The sequence below is a fragment of the Bufo gargarizans genome, chromosome 7, assembly GCF_014858855.1.
Source record: "Bufo gargarizans isolate SCDJY-AF-19 chromosome 7, ASM1485885v1, whole genome shotgun sequence".
In the NCBI taxonomy this organism is placed as follows: Eukaryota; Metazoa; Chordata; class Amphibia; order Anura; family Bufonidae; genus Bufo; species Bufo gargarizans.
Window position 1 is genome coordinate 98,561,757 of NC_058086.1, and position 19,816 is coordinate 98,581,572.

Genomic DNA, 19,816 nt, shown 5'->3' on the forward strand with positions numbered 1-19,816 from the left:
GGTCTTCCACTCATCGCCCGCCTTGATCCTTACCAGGTTATATGCCGCCCTCAGGTCGAGTTTGGTAAAGACCGTGGCCCCTTTGAGGCGATCGAACAGCTCGGAAATCAAGGGTATCGGGTAAGCGTTCTTGATCGTGATGCGATTGAGACCCCTGTAATCGATGCAAGGCCTCAACTCACCGCCCTTCTTTTTCACAAAGAAAAATCCAGCCCCTGCCGGGGACGAGGATTTACGAATGTGTCCGCGTGAAAGCGCCTCCCTCACGTACTCCTCCATGGCCTCATTCTCCGCTACCGACAGTGGATAGACTTTGCCACGAGGAGGAACGGCACCAGATTGTAACTCTATGGCACAATCGTATGGGCGGTGCGGAGGTAGGGCAACCGCACGCACCTTATCGAATACATCCCGGTACTCCTCGTATTCAGGAGGCAACAGAGAGTCCGAGGAAGTACACAGCAACTTGACAGACCCATGGATGCAACTAGCCCCACACTGCGGTGACCACGAGAGGATCTCGGCCGATCTCCAATCGAAAGTCGGATTATGCTTCTGGAGCCAGGGGTACCCCAAGACCACCGAGTAGTGTGGAGACGAAATAACCTGGAGACAGACCGACTCTCTGTGAACGGCACCAATGGCCATCCCCACTGGAAGGGTCTCATGAGTCACGTGTGGCGGCAGAAGGGGTCTGCCGTCTATCGCCTCAAGAGCCAGTGGGGAACCTCGAGGCTGCAGAGGAATGGAATTGGCGGCAGCGAACACACTATCAATGAACAAACCACCAGCACCAGAGTCCACCAACGCCTGGGTCGTCACCGAGCCCCCGACCCAGGAGAGGACAACAGTAATCAGTGGTTTGTCAACACGGGAAACCGGGGACGAGGAGACTCCACCCAAGATCTGCCCCCGACAGGATCTCAGGTGCGAGCGTTTCCCGGACGGTTCGGGCATGCCAATCGAAAATGCCCAGCGAGACCACAGTACAAGCATCGGCCCTCGCGTCTCCGGAGTACCCTCTCCCCCTCGGACAGGCGAGCAAACCCCAGCTGCATGGGTTCACCCCCAGACAAGTCATCCCCAGGAGGCGTGGGAGGAGAGGGAGGCATGGGTGGGACAGCAAACGTAGGCGCCAATCTGTTAGGAGACCTCCGCAGGCTCTCCTTAAAGGAAGGTCTCTCCCTGAGTCTGGTGTCAATCAAAATCAGGAAAGAAATAAGAGACTCGAGCTCCACTGGTAGGTCCTTAGCTGCAACCTCATCCTTCAAGGCATCCGAGAGACCATGAGAGAAAGCAGCGACCAGAGCCTCATTATTCCAGCCCACCTCTGCTGCCAGGGTACGAAACTCAATGGCGTATTCAGCTACGGATCGTGAACCCTGTCTGATGGACATAAGGAGCTTCGCAGCAGAGGCAGCACGAGCCGGCACATCGAATACCTTCCGAAGAGAAGCAACAAAACCGGAAAACTCGGCAACCACCGGATTGTTGTTCTCCCATAAAGGGCTGGCCCAGGCCAAGGCCTTGTCCGAGAGCAGCGAGATCAAGAAGCCCACCTTTGATCTCTCAGTAGGAAAGGCATGTGGCAGCAACTCGAAATAAATGCCCACCTGGTTAAGGAAACCTTGGCACTGAGTTGGCTCTCCCCCAAAGCGCTGTGGAAGGGGGGCAGAACCGGTCATACCCCGAAACACCACAGGCGCAGCAACAGGTGTCGGGGTAGACTCTGGCGCAACAACCGGAGCGGCAGTAGGAGCGGGCCCAGGAGCGACAACAGACCCATCGGCAACGGAAGCTAAATGAGCCGTGCGTTCAAGCAGGGTTTGCAACGCCACAGCGAACCGACCCAACAGGTGATCCTGCTGATCAAGTCTGGCAACCAGCGTAGGTAGCGAGGATGGCCCTGTACCGTCAGAATTCATGGCTTGGTCCTAATGTCAAGGAACCATGAACCAGACGTACAACAAGAGATAGGTGGAAATAAGAAGGCTTTATTGAAAATCAAGCTGTAAGGCAAAAGTCCAAACGGATGGCTAAACCGAAGCAGGGTCTTGCGAAGCCAGAGGTCAGGAACCAGAAGGGTAGTCAGACGAAGCCTGGATCAGGAACCAGCAGGGTAGTCAGACGAAGCCTGGATCAGGAATCAGCAGGGTAGTCAGACGAAGCCAGGATCAGGAACCAGAAGCAGCAGCAGTCTTAGAAGCATGTGAACACAGGAGGACCAAGCAAGGAACTGAAGCCACAGACCTCCTATATATATGAGCTAGGCATCCAGCTCCTCCCAGTGGGAAGGAGGAGCCGCAGGATGGAAGGCTACAAGAAACCCAGAAACCAAGATGGCCGCCAGCACATGTCAAACGAAGGAGAGCAGCAAGAAGGTAAGACCATGACACTGGAGATCCGTTGCAGCCTCCTCTCTCCTCGCACCCGTACACAGAAAGGAGGAGGAGAGGAGAGCTGCAATAATTTGAACCTCCCACCCGCCCTGCAGCCAATCAGAAGCGATCCATCACCATCACCTCTCAGGATCGCAGGATGGTGATTGGTAGTGTATTATCACACCACCAATCACCATCCTGTTCCGGGTTATCGGGTCCCCAGAGACCTGAATAACCCGGAAACGCAGCAAACCGCAAGTCTGAATTGACCTGTGATTTGCCGTGATCGCCGATAAGGGGGGGGTCACAGGACCCACACACACATTGTCCTAGGATGCCTGCTGATTGATTTCAGCAGGCCCCCAGTTCTAATCACCGCACATGACTGCATTGGAACTGCACATGACATGCCGGTACGTCATTTGTCCTTAAGTACCGATACATCAGGACGTACCAGTACATCATCTGTCCCCAAGAGGTTAAGCCGGCAAGGTTATAACCCGTGTCTCCTTACAAAATGGAGGCGCTCGTGAAAGCCCTTGCGGCAGCGGGAGGCTAACAAGCAGCAGCAGGAAACTAACAAGCTGGTATTACAACATCGAATGGCGTTGCAAGCGGCCGGAGCATCCCAGAATGTCCACGATGCATGGAAAGCTGTCTGTGCGCGATCCCTAAGATGTCCCCCCCCCGGATGAAGTCGAGACCTATCTGGCGATGTTCGAAAAGGTGGCCATGAGGGAGAAGTTACCCCGAGACCAGTGTGCTTAAGTGTTTTTAAAACTTCCCAATGATCAAGTGGCCGACTACCTGACCGTAAAAGGTGAGATCCAGGCGAAACCGGGGGTTAATGTACTGGTCCGGGCTCAGCGGGTGCACCAGTGAGAATTTAACTCAGCTGAACCCACCAGACCACAATATTATGATCTGCAATACCGGTTGCAGAAATGGCTGCAGCCTGACATATTGACTCCCACTGCTATGCTGGACCGTCTGTTGGCGGATGTGTTTTGAAGGGCTTTGTCGTACCCTCTAAAGGACCGGATCAGCCCGGTGTCTCCTGGTAATGCCTTAGATGGTTGAACTGGTGGAGCGCTATGAGGCCACCAGAAATCTGCAAGGGGGTTCATTTGGGAGGGGGCCAGTCAAACCCTGGAAATTTCCACCCCAGATCCGGCAGCTGGTGCCAGTCAAACCCGCCCGAGACGTATCCCCTGCAGATCCAGCCCTGGTGGTTTTCTGGTGGTGTCACAAGCCTGGACACATAAGGGCCGACTTTCCCCATCGGGGTGAACCCATGGATACCAACTATAGCTACTGCCACTCATTGTATGCCAGGAAGCTGTGTGCCATAGGTACCTCCGAGACTGTAGACAATAGCCACCTGTGTCAGATGGAAGTGGGGGACACTCTGGCGGTGGCACTGCTGGATTCAAGGAGCCTGGTGTCCCTGGTAAGAACTGCACTGGTGCGGCCCGTCGAGTATACTGGCGTTATGTGCATTCATGGGGACTTAAAAGACTATCACACCGCCCTGGTCTCTCTATCAACGGTGTCCGGGAGGTGGCCGTCGCCACAAAGTTTCCGTATAAACTTAAAATTGGGAGAGACTTCCCTGGTTTTCCAGCACTATGGCCGGACAAAAAAGTTACCGGTCCCCGTAAGACAGATGTAACCCTAGCAGAGTGGCCCATTGAGACTAGAACCCTGGGAACCTGAGTCCGAAGGGCCATCAGTAGGGGTGACCGCCCTTCGGTAGAAGAGGGGGAGACAAACCTGTTAAGTGTGATGGTGGGAGACAGGGAGGACTTGCAGCCAGGTCTGGAGCTAGCCGACCGCAATGTCTCCGGGGATAATTTTGGTATTGCACAACATCGGTACCAAACCCTATCCTGAGACTGGGAAAATGTAATAATAATAGATGGGAAACCACAACAACCGGGGGCAGAGTCAGTCTTTCCCCGTTTTGTGGTTCATCAAGAGATGTTGTTTGGAGTAAACCAGCTGTGAGGTGAATCCATTGAACTGTTGGTGGTGCCTCAGGCTTATCGCAAACTCGTGTTAGAGAAAGCCCACCAGCATGTTCTCGGGGGTCATCTGGGAATGCAAAAAACGCAGGACCGAATTCTACAGAGGTTTTAATGGCCCAGTGTGTTGAAGATATATAAAAACGGTGATAGTATCAGACAAATCAAACCATACAGACTGCTTTTATATCCCACTTGATATTTAATCCTTGTGGTGGTAAGGTGTCCATCTCAAATATCCATTGCGCTTCTTTCTTATTAATTTGTGTGGCGGGATTACCTCCTCGCCAATACCGTTTAGCTAATTCTATGCCACAAAATTTCAAACCAGTGGGATCTTTTTGATGAACTCTCTTAAAATGGGCTGAGACACTATGTGTCTCCAGCCCCTTCTTAATATTTCTAATATGCTCAGCCACCCGGACTTTCAGCTTCCTTAGAGTTCTACCTATATATTGGAGCCCACAGGGGCACTCCAACATATAGATGACTCCCATAGATTCGCATGAGATATTTCCTTTTATCTTTAATATGGATGTTCTGGAGGTGGACACAATCTCCTCTATTCTGGATTTTTTATTTTCTTCCCTGGAGCGGTTTTTGCAACAAGGGAAAAAGCCGCACCAGGTGAAAGCACTGCGGGGTTTAGGTATAGTAGGATCATCTTTCACATAGCTATGTACAATGCGGTTCCTCACAGTGGGGGCTCTCTTAAAAATAAACAGAGGTTTTTTTGGGATGAGATCTCCAATGATCCGGTCATTTTTCAGGACATTCCAATTTTGGTGAATAATCTTCCTAATTTGGGGGCAGATAGTACAAAAAGAAGTGGAAAAGGCGAATTGGTATTTATCCCTTATCTGTTCTGTGTGTTCGCTAGGATCCTTATTTTTAGTTTTATAATTATCTAGTTTCACTTCTTCCCTCTGATTATACAATGTTTCCCTTTCATACCCTTTTTCGATTAACCGATCTATAAAGATGTTGCTCTGTTTTTCATAATCTTCTATGTTAGTACAGTTCCTTCTGATACGTTGTAGCTGTCCTTTCGGTACATTGCATAACCAAGGCTTATAGTGACAACTACTCCTCTCTATATACCCATTACGGTCAGTCGGCTTGAAGTAAGTTTTGGTTATAATTTTACCTTATTCTAGCCTAATCTCAAGGTCCAGAAAATGAATGGTATCTCTACTGTTGTCTTCAGTGAATTTTACATTCCATGCATTCGAATTAATGTGTGAAATAAAATTGAATAATCCCTTTTCAGTACCATGCCAGATACCGATGCAGTCATCAATATATCTTTTCCAAAATCGCAGACTGCCATACTCGGTATCTCTCTTTAGGGCGGGGGAGATAGTAAAATGCTCCCAATATGCCATAAAGAGGTTGGCGAAACTGGGTGCGAATTTTGCACCCATCGCCACACCAGAAACTTGTAAAAAATAATAATCATCGTACCAAAAATAATTGTGTCCCAAACAGTATTGTATGCAGTCTAGGATAAATGTTTTCCGTTCTTCACTCATCTGCTCATCACCATCCAAATAAAATCTAACTGCTTCCATGCTGATATTATTCGGTATCATAGTATATAATGATGTGACATCAAGAGTCATCAAAAAGGTATTGTCTGGGATATTATCAACCTCTTTCAGGAGTTCCAGTATATGTCCTGTATCGCTTAAATAAGATGGAGTATTGGTCACATACCTCTGTAGGAAAATATCTATGTACTCTGATACGCGGCTAGTAATTGAGTCGATACCAGAGACTATCGGTCTCCCAGGGGGGCGCTCTGCATCTTTATGCACCTTTGGTAAATAGTATATAGTAGGAGTTTTGGGGTACACATTATTTAGATATTGATATTCCTTTTGATTCAGGACCCCCTGAGCTAACCCTCTATCAAGGAATATTTTTAGTTGCCTCTTATATTCAATGACCGGATCATTTTACAATTTCTTATACATATTTTTGTCACTCAGGATTTTCTGCATTTCGGCATTATAGTCTACCTTATCTAGCACCACTACCCCCCCCCCAGATATTTTTCTGTGTTGAACCTCACCAAAGGGTACTGGCAGGTACCCTTGATGGAGGCTGCCAAGCAAAAAAACTTTCATCACGCCAGAGGGGCTGTACAAGGTATTACCCTTTGGTCTACATGGCACTCCCACCACGTTTCAAAGGCTAATGGACATTGTACTCCATCCACATCGTCGGTACACTTCGGCGTACCTGGACAATATCATTATCCACAGCACTGACTGGGAAAGTCACTTACCTAAAATACAGGCTGTAACATAGTAACATAGTACATAAGGCCGGAAAAAGACATTTGTCCATCCAGTTCGGCCTGTTATCCGGCAAGTTGATCCAGAGGAATGCAAAAAAAACTATGAGGTAGAAGCCAATTTTCCCCACTTTAGGGGAATAAAAAATTCCTTCCCGACTCCAATCAGGCAATCAGAATAACTCCCTGGATCAACGGCCCCTCTCTAGTAGCTATAGCCTGTAATATTATTAAGCTCCAGAAATACATCCAGGCCTCTCTTGAATTCCTTTATTGTACTCACCATCACCACCTCCTCAGGCAGAGAGTTCCATAGTCTCACTGCTCTTACCGTAAAGAATCCTTTTCTATGTTTGTGTACAAACCTTCTTTCCTCCAGACGCAGAGGATGTCCCCTCGTCACAGTCACAGTCCTGGGGATAAATAGCTGATGGGATAGATCTCTGTACTGACCCCTGATATATTTATACATATTAATTAGATCTCCCCTCAGTCGTCTTTTTTTCTAAAGCCCTAATTTTAATAATCTTTCAGGGTACTGTAGTTGCCCCATTCCAGTTATTACTTTAGATGCCCTCCTCTGGACCTTCTCCAGCTCTGCTATGTCTGCCTTGTTTACAGGAGCCCAGAACTGTACACAGTACTCCATGTGTGGTCTGACTAGCGATTTGTAAAGTGGTAGGACTATGTTCTTATCACGGGAATCTATGCCCCTTCTGATGCAACCCATTATCTTATTGGCCTTGGCAGCAGCTGCCTGACACTGGTTTTTGCAGCTTAGTTTGCTGTTTATTAAAATTCCTAGATCCTTTTCCATGTCAGTGTTACCGAGTGTTTTACCACTGTAGTGGACTCGCTTAGGAAGGCTGACTTAACCGCTAATTCAAAAAAGTGCTTCATAGAGTTAGAAGAGACCAAATACCTGGGGTATGTAATTGGGTGCAAAATTATCAAACCTCAGGTGAACAAAACTGAGGCAATTAGGAATTGGCCCTGACCTGTCACTAGTCGGCAGGCAAGTAAAGTCGTTCCTGGGTATGGTGGGGTACTATATGAGGTTTGTCCCCAATTTTGCTACAGTCACTGCACCATTGACAGGCCTTTTGAAGGGATGCAAGTCAGTGACGGTTCAGTGTAGTGGCGTAGGGATCACTATAGCAGCCATAGCAATGGCTATGGGGCACTACGCCATTAGGGGCCTGGGCCGCCGGCTGAGGATTAAAAAAATAAAATAAAATCATCTGTGTACGATAGAGAGCGGCCTTCCCCCCTCCCCGATCCCTCCCCTATCATTGGTGGCAGCGGCAGTTTCGACAAGAAGAAGGAGCGTCGGGGGGCCACAGCGCATGTAAGTATGCTGTGCTGACTAACTGACCATGGCAGCCAGGACTTCAGTAGCGTCCTAGCTGCCATGGTAACTGATTAGAGCCCCAGCATTACACTGCTGGGACTCCGATTGGAACTGCCACCAAGGTTGGCGTGGCAGGGGTTTGGGGGAGGGCGCACTGCCCACCAATGATTATAATACTGGGGGGGGCTTGCAATGCCCACCAATGATTATAATACTGGGAGGGGCTTACACTGCCCACCAATAATTATAATACTGGGGGGGCTTGCACTGCCCACCAATGATTATAATACTGGGGGGAGGGCTTGCACTGCTCACCAATGATTATAATACTGGGGGGGGGCTTGCAATGTCCACCAATGATTATAATACTGTGAGGGGCTTGCACTGCCCACCAATGATTATAATACTGGGGGGGGGGGGGGGGCTTGCAATGCCCAACAATGATTATAATACGGGGGGGGGGCTTGCACTGCCCACCAATAATTATAATACTAGGGGGGAGGACTTGCAATGCCCACCAATGATTATAATACTGGGAGGGGCTTGCAATGCCCACCAATGATTATAATACTGAGAGGGGCTTGCACTGCCCACCAATAATTATAATACTGGGGGGGCTTGCACTGCCCACCAATGATTATAATACTGGGGGGAGGGCTTGCACTGCCCACCAATGATTATAATACTGGGGTGGGGCTTGCACTGCCCACCAATTATTTTAATACTGGGGTGGGGCTTGCACTGCCCACCAATGATTATAATACTGGGGGGAGGGCTTGCACTGCCCACCAATGATTATAATACTGGGGGAGCGCACTAAACCAATGATTTTAATACCGGGGGGGGGGGGGGGGGCGCACTACCCACCAATGATTTTAATACCGAGGAGGGTGCACTGGGGGCTGATGGAGAGGCAATGGGGGCTGGTGATCCAATTCCAGAAATAATAAGGCAAACTGGCAGATTAACAAAAGATTTGTGAACTTTGGGTAAGTAGTAAAAGTAAATAATCATTTTCCCGTTTATCAAGCAGGTTGTTGGACACCGCCCACTTTATAAGATAGTTATATTCTTTACAGTAACTTGGAGAGGGGTCACAATCTAATAACTCAGAATATTCACAATCATTTTAAGGGCTTCTGTCACCCCACTAAAGTCATTTATTTTTTGCGGGGCTAGTTAAATTCCTTATACTGCGATATATCAAAATATAATGCTCTTACTTACTTTCCTTCAGCAGTTTCTTCTAAAAACGGCTACCAGCACGAGACCTCATTTGCATATTATAAAAGTTCATTTTTAGAAGAAACTGCTGAAGGAAAGTAAGTAAGAGCATTATATTTTCATATATCACAGTATAAGGAATTTAACTAGCCCCCCCCCCAAAAAAAAATGACTTTAGTGGGGTGACAGAAGCCCTTAAAATGATTGTGAATATTCTGAGTTATTAGATTGTGACCCCTCTCCAAGTTACTGTAAAGAATATAACTATCTTATCAAGTGGGCGGTGTTCAACAACCTGCTTGATAAACGGGAAAATAATTATTTACATTTACTACTTACCCAAAGTTCACAAATAGGGCCCTGATTACCTATCAATATGAACAGACCCTGAAGGTAGGAATATTCATATGCAGGATACCTAGTCCCTGATTTCCCTATAAGGTCCTGGAATAAGTTAAGGACCAGAGACAACCCATTCTTCCCCAGATGGACGAATGGAAGTATCTGCCTCAGACCCAGATACAACAACAGGGAATATAACAAATACAAACAAACGCGACACTTAACTTCTGTAGAGATGAAAGAACAGGAACACCAGAGATGACCTCACACCAGCTTAGCCAAATCCAAATAAATCTATATCTACCGCATAGTCAGAAGGGTGGGGTCAGACTATAAAGGGTAGAAATGATGACCACTGAGCAGCAGCTGAGAAAAGGGAAGTGGCCATTAACCCTATCAACACTGAATCAAGAGAAATCAAGGAGGCTGTTAAATTCCTCCACGCACAGCCAATCTCCTTGATTTTCTGACATCAGTCACCTGAGGGACATGACATTTTCCTCACTAGTGTACAGATTCTAAAATGTTAATAGCAGTCATCAATTTGCGCAATTTGTCCAAATCACAAAAACTTTGGATTTGTTTTGAAGAATGTTTGTGGAATTCATGACAAATCTGATTCTGTAGAACAGAGGTTTAAATGAATAAATTACACATTCTACTAAAATTTTTCCTATAGAACTATAGTCTGCTCAGCTCTTCCTGCTTTGTAACATGTTATATGCAGACTTTAAAGGGGCTCTCCAGGAGTGATTTAAAATGGCCACCAAAAATCTGTCTTAGAGCTCATGCACACGACCTTTGTCCGGCTGTGTCTGTATTGCAGCCTGCAAACAGATGGTCACTTGAATGGGTCCGCATTCTGGAAGGTCGTGCAGAACAAGCATGGAACCCTATGGAAGCACTACGGAGTGCTTCAGTGGGGTTTCTGTCCATGGCTCAACACTGCAAAAAAGTAGTGCATGAACAACTTTTTTAAGGTGCGGCCCATCGGATTCAGATCCGGTTGGTGCCTGTGCATTTTGCCAGCACACGGTCATGTACATGAGGCCCTAGAATGTGAGTATGTCACAAGGGTGTCAAGAGCCACGCCTGACTCCGTTGTACCCGGGGTCAGGAGTTCGCAGCGGTTGGCTGCACGCTCTATGTAAGATAGGGATGTTTCCTTATTGTAGCTTTCTGGGTTTGCTTTGCAAACCCTTTTGGCTCACTCAGGGATCCGTAGCTCCTTCTCTCAGCTGTTCCTTGTCCAGCACTCCCAATCCTCCTTATATTCCCCTCTCACACTTCTCTGGTTGCCAGATATAGAGCTTCCTGCCTGGACATCTATTCTGACCCACTGGAGCTGTGTTGCTGCGTTCTCTGATTGTTGCTTTAGAACGCTACCCTCCGGATCCCTGTCGTCGTCCACCTGGGTGTTTGTGTTTGTCTGTCCTCTCCCTGGTGTTTCCCTCTTAGTGCAGTGGTGAGGACTAGCGATCCCACCGGCCCGTTCATTATCTAGGGTTCATTTCAGGGAAAGCCAGGGTTTAGGCACGTGATCGCCGCACGGGTGAGGAACCCGTCTAGGGACGTCAGGGCAGTCAGGTGCCAGCAGCAAGGAGAGTTAGGGGTCACCACCTTTCCCTCTCCCTTGGGCAGGACTTTCCCTTTTTCCTCCCTGTGCGTGTTGCCGGTCATTACATTATATCTGGCCCTTTTTACTTTTTTACCTACTTAGAATCCAGTATGGATCAAATTGCTGCTCTGTCCGAACAATTTCATGGCCTGTCTTTGGAGGTGGCAGGATTGAAGGCGTCGGTCCTCCAGCAACAGCAGCAATTACAACTGACCGCAAGCCCAGCGGTTGCTACTGGTAACCAGGTTGTTGCGGAACCCAAGGTCCCTCTCTCTGACAGATTTTCTGGGGGAAGGGACAAGTTTTTGACTTTCCGTGAGGCCTGTAAATTATACTTTAAACTGCGCCCTTACTCCTCTGGTAATGAAGAACAGCGGGTGGGTGTGGTTATTTCCCTGCTGCAGGGGGACCCGCAGTCCTGGGTGTTCTCTTTACCTACTGATTCTCAGGCGCTTCGGGCAGTGGATGAGTTTTTCGGGGCCTTGGGTCTCATATATGACGACCCTGACCGAGTCGCACTGGCTGAATCAAAATTACGGAGACTCCTACAAGGAGAGCGACCGGTAGAGGAGTATTGCTCTGACTTCCGTAGGTGGGCTACGGATACCCAATGGAACGACCTGGCTCTCAGGAGTCAGTTCTGCTCTGGGTTATCTGAAAGGGTTAAGGATGCGCTTGCATTGTATGAGACCCCCTTTTCCCTTGATGCAGTTATGTCCCTTTCTATCCGTATAGATAGACGCCTTAGGGACAGGTTGAAAAAACCGGAGCCATTGGTAACCCCTCCCAAGCAGCAGTTAGTCTGTACGGACTTAGACGAGCCTATGCAGCTAGGAGGAACTACTCGTCAGGTCCGTCCTCCTGTGGTTTGCCGTAGGCGTGGGGTTTGTTTTTTTGTGGGGAGAGGGGTCATTTCATTAATGTCTGTCCTTCTTTCCTCAGAAACAAAAAAACGTCGGAAAACTACTAACCCCAGGCTGTGTGGAGGATGTCAGCCGGGGGGTATACGTTTCCTCCATACGTATATCACAATTTGTGTTGCCAGCGGTTATTGTTTTTGGTGATAAGACAGAGACTATTTCTTTCTTTCTAGACAGTGGAGCAGGGGTAAATTTGATAGATGCACATTTTGCCCGCACTATGGGTTTGTCTCTCTGTACACTACAGAGACCTATTCCCATATTTGCTATTGATTCTGCTCCTCTGTCTCAGAGAAATCTCACCCACATTGTTCATAATTTACACCTTCAGGTAGGGGATCACCATAACGAGATGCTCTCATGTTTTGTTCTGGAGGGGCTTCCCGCTCCGGTAGTGCTGGGTCTTCCCTGGTTGGTTCCGCACAATCGTCCTTATGATTGCCCGGTTAACCTTATTCCCGGCGCAAAGACCAGGTTATATAATCTTTCAGGTCCAGAGAGACAAGCCATGAAGGATTATATCTCCGAGAGTTTGGCTAAGGGACACATCAGACCCTCTTCTTCACCCGTGGCTGCAGGGTTTTTCTTCGTTAAAAAGAAAGATGGGGGCCTGCGTCCTTGCCTAGATTTTCGTGAATTAAATCGGATAACCATCCGAGACCCATACCCTCTTCCTCTCATTCCTGACCTGTTTAACCAGATTGCGGGTGCTAGGTGGTTCTCCAAACTCGATCTTAGGGGGGCCTACAATCTGATTCGTATTAAAGAGGGGGATGAGTGGAAAACAGCTTTTAACACCCCTGAGGGGCATTATGAAAATCTAGTTATACCTTTCGGCCTGACCAATGCTCCTGCCGTCTTTCAACATTTCGTTAATGAAATTTTTAGTCATCTAATCGGCAGGTTTGTGGTAATATACCTAGATGATATCTTAATTTATTCGTCTGATCTGAGAACACATGAGGAGCATGTCAGACAATTACTACAGGTCCTACGGACGAATGAATTATATTGCTAAAATTGAAAAATGTGTTTTTGCCGTTCAGGAGATACAATTCCTAGGTTATTATTTATCTGCGTCAGGTTTCCGTATGGATCCTAGGAAGGTCCAGGCAATTTTGGATTGGGATCTTCCTGAGAACCTCAAAGCAATACAACGGTTCTTGGGCTTCGCAAATTTCTATAGGAAATTCATTAAAAATTATTCGGTGATCGTAAAACCCCTTACTGACATGACTAGGAAGGGGACTGATATTTCTAAATGGTCTGACGCCGCTAAAGTTGCTTTTTCCTCTCTAAAAGAGAGGTTTACCTCAGCACCTGTACTAGTCCAACCTGATGTCTCCCAGCCTTTTATTGTTGAAGTCGATGCATCAGAGGTGGGAGTGGGGGCTGTACTGTCTCAGGGTCCGTCTCCTGGCAAATGGCGTCCTTGTGCTTTCTTTTCTAAAAAACTATCTGCAGCAGAACAGAACTACGATATTGGCAATAGGGAACTGTTAGCTATTAAACTTGCGTTTGAGGAGTGGCGTCACTTCTTAGAGGGGGCAGTCCACCCCGTCACTGTGTTTACGGACCACAAAAATCTGCTGTACCTCGAATCAGCTAAGCGTCTCACCCCTAGACAGGCTAGGTGGTCGCTATTTTTTACCAGGTTTAACTTTGTGATTACCTATCGTCCTGGGGCAAAAAATACCAAGGCTGATGCACTATCTCGTAGTTTCCCTGGAGGGGGTAATGTGAGTGATCCGGTGCCCATTCTTCAAAGAGGAACGGTTGTCTCTGCGGTACACTCTGCTTTGGAGGGGAAGGTGTTAGAGGCCCAGGGGGACGCCCCGGTCTCTTGCCCCTCAGAGAAATTGTTTGTACCGTTGAACCTACGTCTCAAATTATTAAAGGAACATCATAATTCGGCACTTGCTGGGCACCCGGGTGGTAAAGCAACCTTGGAGCTATTGTCTCGTCGTTTTTGGTGGCCAAGGTTGCGTCAGGATGTATTGGATTTTGTGTCTTCTTGTTCTACCTGTGCGCGCGCAAAAGTTTCACATACACGTCCTGCAGGGTCTCTATTACCACTCGTCATTCCCAATAGACCATGGACACATCTGTCTATGGATTTTATCACTGACTTACCTTTGTCTGTGGGTAAAACAGTTATTTTGGTAGTAGTGGACAGGTTTAGCAAAATGGCACACTTCATTGCGTTACCCGCACTACCTAATGCTAAAACTCTTGCTCAGGTATTCGTCAGTGAGATCGTGAAGCTTCACGGGGTCCCCTCCCATGTTGTTTCGGATTGGGAAACCCAGTTTATTTCTAAATTTTGGAAAGCTTTTTGTTCCCATTCGGGGGTTCACTTGTCCTTTTCCTCAGCTTTCCATCCTCTCAACCTGGAGACATATCTAAGATGTTTTGTGTCTGAAAACCAAGAGTTGTGGTCGTCATATTTACCCTTAGCTGAGTTTGCCATAAATAATCGCTGTCAGGAATCCACTGGCAAGTCACCATTTCTTGGTGCATATGGTTTTCATCCCCAATTCTCTACTTTCAAAGAGGGGGGGTCTTCTGGGGTTCCCGAAGAGGAACGGTTTTCGTCATCTCTTTCATCGGTATGGCAGAAGGTGCAAGCTAACATGAAAAATATGGGAGGTAAATACAAATGCATGGCTGATAAGAGACGGTCGCCAGGTCCGGACCTAGGAGTGAATGACTATGTGTGGTTATCTACTAGGAATATCAAATTGAAGGTTCCCTCTTGGAAACTGGGTCCTACAAGATTGTAGCCATCATCAACCCCGTGGCTTTTCGCCTGGAGTTACCTCAGACTTTTAAAATCCATAATGTCTTTCATAAGTCGTTACTCAAAAAATATGTTCCACCTCTAGAACCGTCACCGCTGCCACCCCCTCCTGTTGTCGTGGATGGTAATTTAGAATTTCAGATATCCAAAATTATTAATTCTCGTCGGGTCCGCCGCTCTCTCCAATATCTGGTGCACTGGAGAGGTTATGGTCCCGAGGAAAGAATGTGGGTTCCTGCGTCTGAGGTAAATGCCGACAGGCTAGTTTCGGATTTTTCATGCCTCTTATCCTGAGAGACCTGGTCCTGAGTGTCCAGAGGCCCCTCGTAGAGAGGGGGGTACTGTTACGAGGGTGTCAAGAGCCACGCCTGACTCCGTTGTACCTGGGGTCAGGAGGTCGCAGCGGTTGGCTGCACGCTCTATGTAAGATAGGGATGTTTCCTTATTGTAGCTTTCTGGGTTTGCTTTGCAAACCCTTTTGGCTCACTCAGGGATCCGTAGCTCCTTCTCTCAGCTGTTCCTTGTCCAGCACTCCCAATCCTCCTTATATTCCCCTCTCACACTTCTCTGGTTGCCAGATATAGAGCTTCCTGCCTGGACATCTATTCTGACCCACTGGAGCTGTGTTGCTGCGTTCTCTGATTGTTGCTTTAGAACGCTACCCTCCGGATCCCTGTTGGACCTTTGTGGACAGTTGTTGTCGTCCACCTGGGTGTTTGTGTTTGTCTGTGTTTGTCTGTCCTCTCCCTGGTGTTTCCCTCTTAGTGCAGTGGTGAGGACTAGCGATCCCACCGGCCTGTTCATTATCTAGGGTTCATTTCAGGGAAAGCCAGGGTTTAGGCACGTGATCGCCGCACGGGTGAGGAACCCGTCTAGGGACGTCAGGGCAGTCAGGTGCCAGCCGCAAGGAGAGTTAGGGGTCACCACCTTTCCCTCTCCCTTGGGCAGGACTTTCCCTTTTTCCTCCCTGTGCGTGTTGCCGGTCATTACAGAGTAGGACTGGTTGCCACTACTTTCAGATTTGTCTAGACACTGCTCTTCAATGGATGGTAATGATGTGTTCCTCACTATGATATGCCATCATAGCTGAGCAGCTTGACAGGAAAACTCACTAATATGTAGTATATACAAGTGCCAGAGTGTAATATGTAGTGAGGCCCTTCCCCCTCATCCCTTCCTAGGTAACTCTGTAAGTGGAGGCAACCAGTCCTGCTCACATTCTAGGACAGGTTGCCGGCGGCCATTTGAAATAATTCCCGGAGAACCCCTTTAATCATTATCAGTACTGTAGTGACCGAAGTGACTTTTTACATGTATTTTGCAGGTATTATAAATATTGTGAAATTATCTTTGCGCAATTATCTGGATACCCTGGCGTTTATATGTGTTAGCATATGTTTCAAATATTATCAAAATTCAGACGAACACAGGAGGAACTGAAAGCAATCATAATCAAATTACTCCCAATATCTTCATAAAAATGTCCTTTCCTTGGAAAATGCCTGTCAGGAAATGACCCACCTCATTGTCTCTGCTCTGAAGTGAATCCCTTAGGCTTTGCAACAGACATTCTTGATTGTGTGTTAGTTCTTCAGCATTATTTAAATTGCTTGTCAGCTGATGCTGAAATTCCTGTAATTTCTATATTGCAGAAACAAAAGGGTACATTATTATGTGAAAACACATTCACCACTAGAGGCCGTCAACATTATTTCAAATAAAGCACAATCAACAGACAGTATCAATGGTTGAGTCTCAATCACTGATCAACTAAAATTCCACATATTGGACATATGTGGAATTTTAGTTCATCAGTGATCATATATCAAAGACAAACTGTTTGGGGGGGGGGGGGGGGATTGTGTGCGCCACTGGGGGACAGGAAGCAATAATGATGGCTGTCACCCGCTGTAGAATAGTCTGCGCTGTATAAGTAAGATAAATACATAATAAATGTGTGTCACATGCAGTTTCATAATTCATTTTTTTCTACTAAAAGCGAAAAAACACTTGAGTTGACTTCCGGTTCCGGCACGCCTATGTAAGGAGGTGAGAAGAAAGAGCTCCGTCTCCCTGGACTTTAACAGCGGGTGTAGCCGAGACCCGGGGCTTCACCACCCCGACTAATTACCTACCCGACCTAAAGGGAGGTTGATGGAGAAATTCGTAGTGCGCAGTGGCACCCCGCTGGCCAGCTCACCTCTCCCGCCGCGTGACCTGTCGGAGGTCCAGAAGGGCAAGATGGCCGACGCTAAGAAGAGGACGACGCGCTCGTCCTTCCAACCCTCCCAGCCGCAAGAGACGGAAGAGTTAATACATACACAGCTGGATGGCGTTCAACAGATTGGAGGTCTGGAATCCTCCCGCAAAGAAATGCCCATAGCTGTGGTAAAATTGCTGGCGCCGGACATAAAGGCCACACTGGAAGCCACGATAGCAACTTCCTTACAGCAGCTGTAAGCTACGGTGACCCAGCATACAGCGCAGGTACAAGACCTGGGGCAAAGAATGGGCATTATGGAAGACGAGCTGGACAAAGCTCATACCCAGCTCACCAGTTAGCTCACATATGCTCCGATGAACTGCCACAAGCGCTGGGCCTTCAGACCCCAGCAACGGTCGAGAGGGCACATAGAATTGGCCCACCACAGGACAACATGGAGGCCGAACCATCGAGGAGGCCCAGAACAACAATAGTGAAATACCTTAAATTCGCAGACAAGGAAGCCATATTGCACAAATATAGACGGCTAAAACAGCCGCTTAAACTGCGTGGGCACCAGATATTAATTTTTGGGGACTATTCCATGGAAGTTTCCAGGAAGAGGAGAGCTTTCTCCCAAATATGTACCCAGCTAGTCCACAAAAAGATAAAATTCGCGCTGATTTACCCGGCGATACTGAGAGTTTTCAGGAAAGATGGCAGAGTGGACACTTTCCTCACACCCATTGATGCAGCGGACGCCCTAGAAAACTGCGACTCACCAAGTGATCTAACCATGGGGTCACCTAGTGGAGGAAATACATCGCCACGAGGAAGCCACTTGGAGAATGTGCGTAACAAGCGGTCATCAGTGTTGCCTGCAGTATCTCCGAGACGGAGGGGAGATCCTGCCTCCAGCCCGGAATGGGGATAACCACACTGCACCGTATGGGGACCACGAGGAACGGCGACTGCAGAAAGTCATAATAAGGCGAGCGACTCACGCGTGGAAAGGACTATGTAAGAAATCATTTTCATGGACTGAGTATGTTTAGTGAAGGGGGAAAAGGTTGTCAAGTGTATCTGTATGTATGTGTTCACGTCCGGGGAGTGAAGGGCGTTAGTTGAGGAAAATATTTGAGAAGATGGACTCTGGGCAGAGGAACTGCAGCGATCCAGCCCAGGTCGGGGCTAAAAAAGGGAAGTCTATTGAAGTTTTGCTTTGCTGGTTGAACACTCTCTAGTCTCTCAGAGAAGAGTATGTTCCTATGTTCACAGGGGTTAGGTTGGGAGGGGGGATTATGTTTGCGGTTTTATATGATGTCATGATTTGCAGTACCACTCGAGGGCTTTCTGAATCACCACCTATCGAGAATCAGCCTCCCACAGGTAATTTTTTTCCGGTACCATATATCCAGCTTAAATTATGAAATTAATTTCTTGGAATGTAAGAGGGTTGAGATCCCCTCATAAAAGGATTATGGTTTTATGTCACCTCAAGAAACTGCATGCTGATATAGCATTGATTCAGGAAACACACCTGGGGAGGCTGATTTTTGGCGCATGCAACGCATGTGGGTGGGACAAGTCCATGGCTCCCCTTCAGATGGGAGAAGAGCGGGGTGATGATCTTAATACATAAGAAGCTTAGATGTGATGTTTTATCGACTGACAGAGATGATAAGGGCAGACTACTGAAACTTGATTTAGATACGGATGTAGGCAGGCTGACACTGTTTAATGTTTATGGACCCAATTCTTTGAAACCTAGTTTCTTTTCTGAGCTGGAATTGAAAGTCTTGCAAGAGGGTCCGGGAAATACGATACTGATGTGAGACCTGAACGCAGTCCACAATATTCAGGAGGACTGCAGGCTGGTGATTGCTGCAAATTTGCAGCGGCGGGGAACAACTGTGCAGAGAATGACGCTTGAACCCTTTTTGCAGTCCCCTACCCTGATAGATATATGGAGGCATTTGAACCCAACGGAACGGGAGTATACCCATTTGTCTTCTGCTCATCAGTCTTGGTCTAGAATAGACTATGCACTGATTTCACCAAGACTGACGGGGAGAGTGCAGAGAGCAGAGATACTAGATATGCTAATATCTGATCATGCCCCGGTGTCTCTGTCCCTTTTGGAGACTATACCTAGAGGTACAGACTACATATGGCGTATGCCTAGCTATTTAGCCACAGATGAGGAATTTCTCCTTCAATTAAAAGGGTGGTGGTGGGATTTTGTAACTACCAACGGGGAGCACCAAGATAACCACACCTTATTTTGGGACACGGCCAAAGCAGTTATTAGAGGGCGAATAATTTCATATACCGCAGCCAAAAAGAAAGAACTGGCTCAGAAATTGTGCATAGCGACAGAAGAGGTACGGAGTAAATACACGGCCTTCCTAGCCAACCCAACGGAACTTAATAAAACTCAATGGGTCACAGCTAAACACAATTATGACTTTTATATAGAGCAGAGTACAAGACTAACCGTAGATATAAGACGGCACACCTATTTAAATTTGGAAACAAGGCAGGAAAGATGTTATCTAATTTAGCTAAGCCTTGTGTATCCAATGCCAGTATCAGGTGCATAGTAAATACATTAGGAAATAAGATTACAGACCCAAAGGAAATAGTAGACTGCT

General features: G+C 47.4%; 1 protein-coding gene across 2 annotated transcripts in view; it reads right to left on the reverse strand.

Moving 5' to 3' along the window:
- The window catches only part of LOC122943602 (phosphodiesterase 4D interacting protein), a 1,023,137-nt gene that overhangs the window by 965,535 nt on the left and 37,786 nt on the right, over positions 1–19,816 (reverse strand). For both annotated transcript variants that reach the window (XM_044301472.1, XM_044301474.1), the window contains exon 4: positions 16,481–16,600. In XM_044301472.1, coding sequence (XP_044157407.1) covers positions 16,481–16,600 — 120 coding nt within the window. The remainder of the gene's footprint in view (positions 1–16,480; positions 16,601–19,816) is intronic.